This window comes from Malurus melanocephalus, unplaced genomic scaffold, assembly GCF_030028575.1.
Source record: "Malurus melanocephalus ecotype Western Australia unplaced genomic scaffold, MMel_1.1 scaffold_42, whole genome shotgun sequence".
Taxonomy (NCBI): Eukaryota; Metazoa; Chordata; class Aves; order Passeriformes; family Maluridae; genus Malurus; species Malurus melanocephalus.
The window spans coordinates 1397106-1408345 of record NW_026623274.1 but is presented as its reverse complement, the minus strand read 5'-3'; the positions used below and the strand labels follow the sequence as shown (position 1 = coordinate 1408345).

The 11240-nt window shown below is 38.8% G+C and overlaps 1 protein-coding gene across 1 annotated transcript in view; it reads right to left on the bottom strand.

Moving 5' to 3' along the window:
• Positions 1–11240, bottom strand: part of CNTNAP5 (contactin associated protein family member 5) — a 223082-nt gene that overhangs the window by 78346 nt on the left and 133496 nt on the right. The window contains exon 12 of the mRNA XM_057364809.1: positions 7536–7655. Coding sequence (XP_057220792.1) covers positions 7536–7655 — 120 coding nt within the window. The remainder of the gene's footprint in view (positions 1–7535; positions 7656–11240) is intronic.

Below are 11240 nucleotides of genomic sequence, written 5' to 3'. Positions count from 1 at the left end.
AGTGCTGCTTAGGAAGTAGAGCAGCCTCATAATGCTGGAGTTGTACAGTGACTAAAACTACTGTACTTTCCAGGCTGTGCATCAACAAAGGTGCCATGTGGGCATCTGAAAAGCCAAAAGCATCAAGAGCTAGCAATTTAGAAACAAAGAAGGATTACTAGTGAAAAATTATTAAAAGTAGCATAGCACAAAAYTGTCTTCCCAAAAAGGGTTGGAAATTTAATTAGTTGACAGGTTTGAAATRAGGTTGGACAAGATAGCAGCAAACACACTGTAAGCAGCCAGCACTCATTAACAAGAGTGTTGGACAGGCAGTGTGACAGGTCTTCCTCTCATTTTCCTCTATGATTGTTCATTAATTTTCAGTCTTGTTATCATTACAGCTGCACACAGCTGTCCTGAGATCTGAACTTTGACATTCTTTCTCCACAGGATCATTTAGAAATAAACTATTTCCTATCCTCTAGTGTACAAAGGGAAAGGGAAAGAAAAAAAAAACCCGAGTTTCTTTCTATGTTCAAAGGTACTGTGATTTAGCAAGTACACCAGAATAGGGTTTAAAAAAAGTTGTAGAAGAAGAGAAGAATTCTGATGTTACATTTCAGAGATTTCTTAATCCACACATGCCTAGTCTGTTAGGCTTAATACTTGTACAGATCAGATCTGTGCTTYGGTGGTCACTTCAAGGTTTCCCTCTATGCTTCACCTTTGAAGTAAAGGTGACCATCAGTTCAGCTTCTCAAAAAAGATACGTGTTTGTCTCACTGATCTGGTGGCAGCAAAGYCACAGCCACAGGCAAGCAAACCTCAGATCAGAAGGGCAGCTCAGCACCACACAGATACAAGACAGGAGAGCTTCTGGCAACAAMATGAGAGGAGGGAAAGGAAATCTATTCCACCATCTCAGTCACGCTTCTTCCCACTTCCCAGGCAAAGGGGAAGTACTTCCATTTTACAAAGCAGAACATGAGGTGTGGAGCGATGAATTACTGCATACAAAATCAAATATAACTTGCTGGAATAATAAAGGATTATATTCACATCATAGTAAAAAGTCCTTTAAAAGCAACCAAGTTCCTTCTTTCAAAAGGACATCCTTTTGTCTCAATGCAGCAAATGAAACTGAAAAGGATTTAAACTTTAGATTGTTTTGKACAGAGTAGAACAGCCAACATTGCTCCCTCCTGCAGCTCCACTTGCTGAAGTACCTAAGAGTTGGAGGGCAGTAAATTCTTGAATCATTCCAAGACAATAGTGAGACCATTGCATCTACTTCCAGAGATCTGAAAACCACTCAAAAACAATCCCAATGCTTTTTCTGAAGACCATGATCTTTCAGATCAGCCCTTGGGRTTTCTTCAAACCCCATTTTATCCACCTCAAACTTGGCAACAATTAGAAAAAGATCATTCTATTTTCTCAAATTCACTTGCAATAGTTTAGCTTGGGCTGCTCCCAAAATATCACTGCCTGCCTCAGAATGAGGTCAAGGAATTCTACSCTCACTGCTCGACTGACAGGTCCTCTGAAGCCTCCTGACAATGATCTGTGATCTTTCACTTCAGGCAGGTTCAGGACCTGTGTAAGACTCGTAGCTGCCACCTGAACGTGCCCACAGATCAGTTCAGCAAGAATTACAACAGCTGCTGCACCTGAGCTCCGTGTTTGGCACAGCTCTGCACCAGCAATGCCTACAGCTTTGGAAAATGGGGCTTCAAACACTTGCTCCTGTTTCATAATGCAAGCATTTTTATTTAATCTTCACTCTGTTTTGTTTATATTATGTTTTTAGAAAATGACACAGGTAATCACAGATGYAAACCAAGCTGAGTGCCACTACTTTCTTCTAGTCATTTCCATACCTGGAAACTGTTAAACTACACAGATAAAGCCCTCTTCTCATGTATTTCAACTAAAAAGTTGTCATTATGTTGTTACATCTGTCCCTACTACATATTTTTTCCTTGTTTACTCAGTTTAATGAGCTCTCCTTGCACTTGTGAAWCTCGAGGAGAATTAAAAAGCTGTTGTCCAGGCATCGGTTACTCTTTATTTTTGTCTTCTATTATTCCATTCTATTCCTTTATTACTTTCTCATCTTGGTAAAATTTCAAACTACACACAAGCTGGAAGTTATTCAAAACCAAGTAGGAGACTGCAGCCCCATCTTCTATTGTATAGCATGGAATAGTTTAAWGCAGCCTTGAAAAGCAGATTTCCTAAATGCTTGTTAAATTATTTCCATAATTCAAAGGTGACAATGCTTTAATTTCAGGGTAATGCTACAGCTTTATGGCTTCACAGTTTTATTTAATGGTCCAATTCACTAGGATATTATGCTGTCTGCATCTGGCCCTAGGAGATGCTTTTACAGCATGGGACTGCAATGCATTAAGCACATTTTAGACTCTCTGTTTAGCCTAGCCCACAGTTCTATCATCTTGCTGGAAACCTCCAAGTTGCTTTTGACAGCACACAAATTAAATTGTGGGAAATTAGAGCAGCTGGAAAACTGGCATTCAATGAATTCTGTATTGTCTAATTCTCATTTTTATTCTTCAACTTGAAATATCCCTGTAGAGCACATTCCACCCATACAAACTGCATCATTCCTTTGTGATTTAGGAGGTTTGTCACAAAACAAGATTATTCAGACTGATTAAATTGCCAACAAGCCAAACATACGGTAAATGCTACATGAGAGAGAAAAAAAAATAACTCTCAGAGCTCATACGGTGCATTTGTTTCATGGTGYTCTACACTGAATGCCAAATTTTATCCTGAACACGTACCTACAACTAAAAGAATACCCACAAAAAAGACAGACTGCTGTCCTTAAACTCTGTACTGTTCTAATCTGAGATTTAAACACAGTTTCTATACAGTTTTTTGAGAGAGAGAAAATAAAACTTTCTTTTTCTTGCATCAGAGAAAAAAGCAGTATTTGCATTTTGAGACAAGACTGCAAAACAAAAACAATCCACAACAAGAAGAGGTGTATTTTTGTTAATTAATGTTTGTTTTTTTTTTCATTATGGCAGTTTCAAAAACAGATCTTGGACCAGCAGCAAGGCCTGGGAAAAGGTTTCATCTTTCCCAAACTGCAACCCTGGAAGGCAAAAAAAGGGAAGAAAACGCAAACAATTTGAGGACTGGAAAAAATATCTGGCAAARATAAACTCAACCATTGATCCAGTCATGGCAATTTCTAAACATTATTGATTTAATAACCCAGGGTCTGAATGCTGTAAAACAGCATCASTAGAGAAGTACAGTGACAGGATGACTCAAGTGTACTGTAAGCAAATCTTTCAGATTTCAAGGGCAAAATTTACTCAGAAGGAGATGAGAAAAGGTCATTACACTTTTCAAACAGGACAGCAAAATAAGCATGWGGCTGTAGATTGCATGTCCATAGGCTTTGTCCTGGAGAATATGGTTATTAGCATTTTAGTACTCCAGACGGAATAACAGATTTCTAAGTAACATGGAAAAAAGAATGAGCCTCACAATGATAAAAAGACTGCCAGACCTACAGTTCAGAGGGTCCACTACTCATCTTTTCTATTGACTGTTATGAATCTTCAATCGAGTTCAGATTAATTCAAGTGGGCTAATTATCAATCAACCAGCCTGCAAGGACAATTTCCTTCCCGGCCCTGGTGGCTACTCTTTACCCCAAGCATGACACAATACATTCTTTCTGCACTTAAGGACAAAAAAGTATGGCCACAGACCCCAAGGATGACTGAAGAACCAGGAAAAGGAAGCACAGCTTGCTTACATTCCCATGATGATGGCCCTGSAAAGATGCTWGATGTGTTCCCATGGCACTCAATCATCCAAATGAATAATCCCTGCATGGACYCAYTCACACCCTCATGRTGTCTCTCACAGCATCAAACTAYATCCARYCATGGCTTGGGCACATCCATTGGGYTCCCTTCCCCACACACAGATGTGTRTTTGGTGTGGGTTCCCCAGTGTTTCTTACAAGTGATGAATTTCCCAGTGAAAGTGACTTTGCTTTGTGTACATCAGGTATATAAGCTGAAGAAAACAYTATGTTAATAAGGTGCTGTCTTTTCTTTTTAGATTTACTTTTGAGGCTTTTGTCTTTCACTGTCATTGAACTMTCTTCTCCTATTGTAAGAAAATGCAAATGAGCATTGCTTCTGTCAATGAGGTCCATTCACTTTGAGTCTTCCCAGCCTAAATAGTCCAGGATTATTTACTTTTCACCTCTCTTTGTACAGATACCTTTCCATGCCTTTAATTATGCACATTAGTGCTCCTGACAACCTCCTGTTTCAACAACATATTTTACTTTAAGTAGAAATAAATAGCTTTCAAGATAAGGCCCTTTTTAAAGTGCTTCATACATTCACTCTTCTCCCTTCTTGACCAATAAGWCTGCTATTAAATAATAGCAAATCATCTCCAGTTTTGTCACCTTGCTTTTTCAGCCACTTCTTCAGACAATGGATAAGTATATTTACCCACTCTGGTATCAGCAGATATTCTGTGACACTACTGTTAAATTTCTTGTCATGCTGAAAATTGACTTTATATTTTTTAATACTTTTTTCCTGCTTTTTTCTCCCTGCAAAATTTCTTTTCCCTTATCTCTGTCTCTCTCTCTTTGTATAACTGTCCAATTCCCTCTCAACACACACAATCACCATTTTCTGCTTTCTTCAGAATTTCTATTCAGCAGTGGGCTGCTCAAATTGACAGGCTGCAGAGAAACCACTGCAAACATAAACACAATAAACTATCTTGTAATGCTGATATTTCCATATCCACATCAGACACTGGGTACCTATGACCAGACACCATTATGCAGGAAATCTGGTGTTTATCTGCCCCAGTCAATAACTGGCTGCAAACAAGTTCCCAATCTGAATCCCTCCAATTAAACAGGTAAAAAATAGAAAAAACTTTAAAGAATGTAAGTGAACACTGAGGAAATCACTTTTCTTTAAATGCAATGATGCTGCTAGCTTCTGATGATCTGATTTCTTCTTTGAAATCATCCTTCACGGATTAAAGGCACTGTAATTCTCAGAAGGCATAGCTCTCTGCACCTCTACTTTTAAAAACATTAAATGAGTCATTGCCCTGAATTTTCCATTCCACCTCCAAATTCTTCAGCTTGAGCACGTTTTGGGCATAAAGAGGTTACTGCTTCTTGAACTGTATACAAMAAGAAGAACTGCCAGACTGAGTAAAATAAAAGCTTTATTTAGCCCAGGAGCCCACCTCCAGCTCTGAGGGTGAAGAGATACCCAGAGAAGCCAAAAGGTTTTCCTGAAACTCATTCCCATTTCCCAGTGGTTTTTGCCTCACAGCTGCCTRAGTGGGAATCTGCAGCTAAACCTCYATGTTTACTTGCACTTTCTGACTCTATCWGACAAGGCTGGGGCTGTTTCCAGATGGGTTTTACTCCCTCTGTTGATATATCAGCCTCCCTGCTGCCCTGTAGTAGTCTCCAGTTAAAMTCATTTCATCAGGAAAAAGCAAGGAAACAAACACCTCCCAAATCCTGCTGTGCAATCATTTAAGCATCCCTTAGCTCCTATGTGGTGAAAAATRATCACAATCAATCAATTCCTATTTGATTTTTCTATGTCACACATGATCTCCAAGCTGTCCTGAGACAGTTCCCCCAATCATCTTTTTAATTTGTTTAGTCTCCCCAAACATTGAAGCCATCCACGTTCATGASTATCCACATTTTTCCATTCACAAGAGGTGTTGTAGAGATTTGTGTCACTAAACAATAACATTTTCACTGTTCCTTGTATGAAGCTGGTATAACAAAACAGAATTTAATATTTAGCCTTTCCCTGATTATGGGTTACTTTCAGAAAACTAAGCAGAAGCATCCCCTGAAAAGAGTAGCAAATTGAGAATCCATCCCTGTGCAYGTAATTTTTTTCCTCCTTTGCACTTAATCGATTACTGTAAACAATTTTTATGAGAATCACAATAAGATAAGTTCCCAGAGAGAAAAGAAGCTCTTGTGATTAAGGCACCCAAACCATATTTAGTTGACACAGAAGCACAAGTTTTCCAGGCTAGGAGGTTCTGCCAGTTTTCCCCACCTCCACTTTTCTCATAGCCAAAAAAAGAATGTCAGCAAGTTCATTACAGAYAGAGAGAGAATCAGGTATATACCTTCTGGTTTCCTGCCAGATAAGGTTTATTTGAGGAAAGCAAATGCAAAGTGTTTGTCAAAAATACTACTTCTTCAGCAGAGATAAAAAGGACTGACAACGTTTTGATCACACATATTTATATGATAAATAATAAAAATGAGCACATTTCCCATATTGAAGATCAAGGAAGGATATTCAGACAGAAAGGTGAAACTGTTTCAATTCTTAGGAGATGCAAMAGTGAAGGAGACACATCTTATTAAATATTTGTTACACTTGAATAAAAAACATACTTAATAATTAACTGTTGTGCATTTAATTAACATAATGATTGCTCAATTAAATAAAAATGAAAATTTAATTTGAGAYACTTTAAGTACAAGGAGATTAAGGATAAAATATGAATATCCTGAGTCTTCAGTCTTCAGCACTGTGTGCAGAGGTGATATGTGGCAAAGTAGTTCAGCCAGAATTAGCAATTTAGAAAGGGTAATAAAACACTCTTTCATCTGCACCTGGCCACAGGAAGCAAAAAATGCCAAACAGGAGACAGTGTGGGAAATATCACCTCCATTTCAAACATAAAAAGCAGAAAGAGAGCCCTACACCCATCCCCATCCACAACAAGGGGCATGCAGTCTTTTCTTACACCCTTGGCTTTACAGTCCTATATACAAAATAGAACCCACTTCAGTGGACAATTTGCCAGACAGGTACATTCATTTGAAACAATTCTTATTTTAAACCTGCCCGACTGTGAGGTTAAAAAGCCTCCAGCAACAGGTCACACTGCCAGGCTCTTGGTCTGCTACCCATCTCTTTGGTGTCCCTTCTCCTAAGAWCAGGATGCATTTTCCTCCATACAAACAGCAGGGACAATTGAGTTTCCACTCTATGGAATGTCAAATGCAGCACACCTCTASGAGGAGAGGTATTGCTGCTTGAGTCAGACAAGAAGGCTTACAGCTAAGCCCAGTGAAAGGAGTTTAATAATAATTCCCAGACCTAGTGTTCTAATAAAGCAGASAAACCATTCAATTACAAAAGCATGGTTTGGATTCTAAGTTTCTACCTCTTYAGTAAGAAACAAACATCTCATCAATAGTTATGGTATTATGAAATGCCCCTTATAAAATGCAGACACTACTGTATGTATCACTTAGCAAGGTGAGTCCTTCAAACTTATTTTAAAAATCACTTCTRCACAGATCTTATTTAAGGAAACATCTCAAAGCCAAACCTCAGTCATTACAAGTTCCCCGATTCTTCCCCACAACTGAGCTGTATTATTGACCTGTCTATCATTCTACTCAGCCCAGCTCACAATCAAATTAGACCCAACATCAGGCAGGCAAGTCAAGGTTAGCTCCTTACCTGTTATATTGCAAAAAACACGGAGGGGTCCGAGTGGGCCGCTGCCATCAGAATCGATGTAGAAGAACCCTGATGTCCTGCCCTGGTGTCGGTAAGCCTCGCAGGATTGTTCATAGACAGCTTTGAAAGAAAGAGACAGTGATTGCATCACAGACAGACAGAGCACAGAGAGACACGTCCTATTAATGAGCACAGAGTTAATTATTATCATAATAATGTTTGACATTACATATTAGTACATGTTGGTACACAGCTGATGAGCATGTGAAAGCTTACTGCATTTGGGCCTGAATCCATGCTCAAAATCAAACATTTGTTCAATTAATTCCTTGAAATTCATACATGCTGGCTCTAAAGACACAGGTACTTGCTTTATTTTGGATTAAAGTATGTAAATACCTAAATAAACGGGTATGAACTTGCAAATGTGACCCATATAGCTATGGACTGGTACATATACTCACCCATGCTGGGTGTTTCAGAGACATACACACACATGTACACATGATTTACCACCTGCGCATGCACCTAACTCTTGCCAACACACATGACAGATATTTTTGCCAGTCCTCACCTTCCCTGCAGGATAAGATCAACAGGAAGCATTAAAGCCCTACCACAGTCTACTGTCCAAATGAAATCTGTTGTCCCCCAGCAGAAAAGCTCAAGCTCAGATGTGGTCTCCATCCTAGGCGATGTTTTTATGCTTTAAATCTGATTTTATACAACTTTTTTTCTCCCTGCTTATCAATATTCTTCTCTTGGAGTACCAGCACCCATGAAAATCCAAGTGGTTAATAAAACAAGCACAGCAGCTTCTCAAGAGCAAGAAAAGAAGGAAGAAAAATCCACAGGGCAGTACAACCTTTGTATTTGAGGCATATTTTCAGAAAAGATGTTAACTGTCACTTTATATGGGGCAAAGAGCAAACTCCCACAGAGAGGAAGTCCAGAGGTATCAGAAAGCCCCAAATATGATCCTGGACCTTGAACAACAACCTTAAATCTCATTTCAGGAGTGTTGATTTTTTTCCCCCACTGCTTAAACACTTACCTGATTATACACATATATACTGACAAAATTATTCTCCATAACAGATTATGATTGCTGTGTTGAGGTTGTAAATACAACTGCAAAGTTTCCAGTGCTTTTCTTCTGAAAGGAACTCAGGGAGCTGTGCAGACTGAGGGCAGGGCCAGCACCTCCTCACCACTTCTGAAATACATCTCTGCAGAAACAGCAATTGCTCCACAGCCACAGGAATAGTTCCTTACTCCCACTTCTGTGCATTCATGGAGTCACAGCCCTCCTTTCCSCCCATTCCCTTAAAGAAACTTCTCTAATGAAACATACTTCATTAGAAATGAGAGACACAAATGGTGAGCCTTGTCTGAAGAATACTCGAAGATAGTTCATCACTCAGATTTTGAATATTTCTCCATTTCTGCCAACAGAATCACAGTTCTAGGGGTTTTGTTCCAAACTGGCTATGGATTAAGAGTCTCACCAGTCAATTACTTGAACACTCACTGGAATATGCTTTTCCCTTGMACATTTCTTGCCTGACCAGGCATCTTTATCAGACAGAACATCACTGAGAGCTAAACAAGCAGAGCACTCCCTCTTCCCAGGGTTAAGAAGCTGCTTAAGGTACTCAGCACCTGATGAGACACTGCCTTAATTAGCATCTATCCTATAATAAACAGAATTAAGAAAGCTTTTTCTTCACAGCYTGATATATCAAGCACGGTAGGAGGCCAGAGTATCTCTAAATTCCCACTCTGATAGCTGGCCAAGAGCACCTATTAAATGCAAGTTAAATAAAACCCCCAAAGCAGAACCTATTCTTCCAGTGCCCAAAACCTGCGGGGCTGATAGAGAGTCCCTGAGTTGCAGAAGTGCTGACAGAAGCACTGGGCTTATGGAGGTCAGGAGAGAGACGGTAACAGGCAATTAAGTAAGCAACCAAGGAATCATGGTTTGATCAATTTGCAAAGTTCTTAAACTGCAGKTCACTTAGTGAATTTGCTGTCATCATCGTTACAGGACACTTCATCTTGTCTCATTAGGGAATATGCCAATTGCTTCCTCTGATTTGTTTGCTGAGTGTTTTTGAAGACAAAGGATGGTGCGAGGGGTAGAGACATAAAACAAATGTGTTGTCAGGGAACTGGCACAGCAAAACTCATTCTTCATCACAAACTTGTTGTTTCTAAGTGTTCTTCTGACTGTCATTTTGGCTGCAGCCCAGATCTACTTTTTTCAAAACAGTAAGGGAAGATGTGAAGATTTTACCATTAATAATGTGGGTACATTCAAACAGAGATAAACTACTCACCTTTTTATGGCCCCTTTGTCACTGTAACATTAGGGAAAAAAAAGGCTACATAGAGATAGGAATCAGGCTAAGGGTGCTCAACTGGTATAAATCTGAAAGGAWACACAGCTTTCTGTGAAACCACACTTATGTCTGCCAGAAGGAAACCCTTTCTGGTATGCTTGCCTTTCAGTTACACCAGAAATCCAGCACCGTGTACTGGGAAGTAGCAGAGGAAATAGGAAAAGGCTCTAAACTTTGAGCTTAGCACATAAAACATATTCCATCATGATTAGAGAAAACCAGTGTTGGTGGGCAGTTTATTTCCTACCTGCACCCAAAGTTTCACATGGCTGCATCTTAAGCAGTTCATACTACACACTTCTACATTGGAAGTGGATGGGCCATTGATTTGAATTCTCTTTTTTTTTTTTTTTTTGGTTTTTTTTTTTTTCTATATAATGCATCAAGGAGAAAATTCTGGTTTTCAGTCACTGGCAAATGCCCCCTCAGACATTTTGAGTGCAGCAGCCATTCCATGCTCTGCTCAACTCCTTTGTGGGCTGGGATAATTGCTTGCTTTGGAACAAAATTATGCAATTCCATTTGCTGAAGAAGGCCCTATTATGCCAATGACAACAACATGAAGCTATCTTTATGGGCTCATGAAAGACAAGATCTCTTTGTGGTCATTCTTCTCTTTATCAATTTTCTGGAAATATCATATGATGAAAATAAAAAAAAAAAAAACAGTCAGCTGTGACTGTTAAGACCCCAGAACCTTAACTCTGAAAACTGCCTTCATGTTTATGTTCTGGTTTGCATCACACTTCTCTGGTGTAGATGGTGTTGTGGTCATTTTGGGAACACTAGGGAAAACGTTATTGAAATTGTCATTAGAGAGTCACCACCAATTAGGCATACAATAATGCCCCACTTTCAAAAAGCAGGAACTAAAGATAATGATGAAATTGTTGACAAGGGCACACATTTTAATGAAAAAGAGCATTTGTAGTAATTGCACCTTTTTCATAAAGCAGAGGTAATCACCAGTTTATTCAGAGTAGAACCCACCATCAAATTTCAAACATTATTTTTAATATTTTTTTAAAAATTTATAAGTTAAAAAAATAGTGATTTTATTCCTTTCCATGAAGTATTTCAATAGTTTATACTTTCATGCCTTCAAATTTGTTTTCCTATAATAAAATGTTCACCAAAAAAGAACTGAAACAACAAAAATACCATTCTTGATTGTCTGTCACTGCAAAGCTTAAAATACTTTTAATTTAATGTCACTTTGCATTAAAATACTGTCTGAAAAACATAATTTCCAAAATAAAACTTTTAAGTTCTCTTTTGTCCATTAGAAGCAAGATCAGCTTTC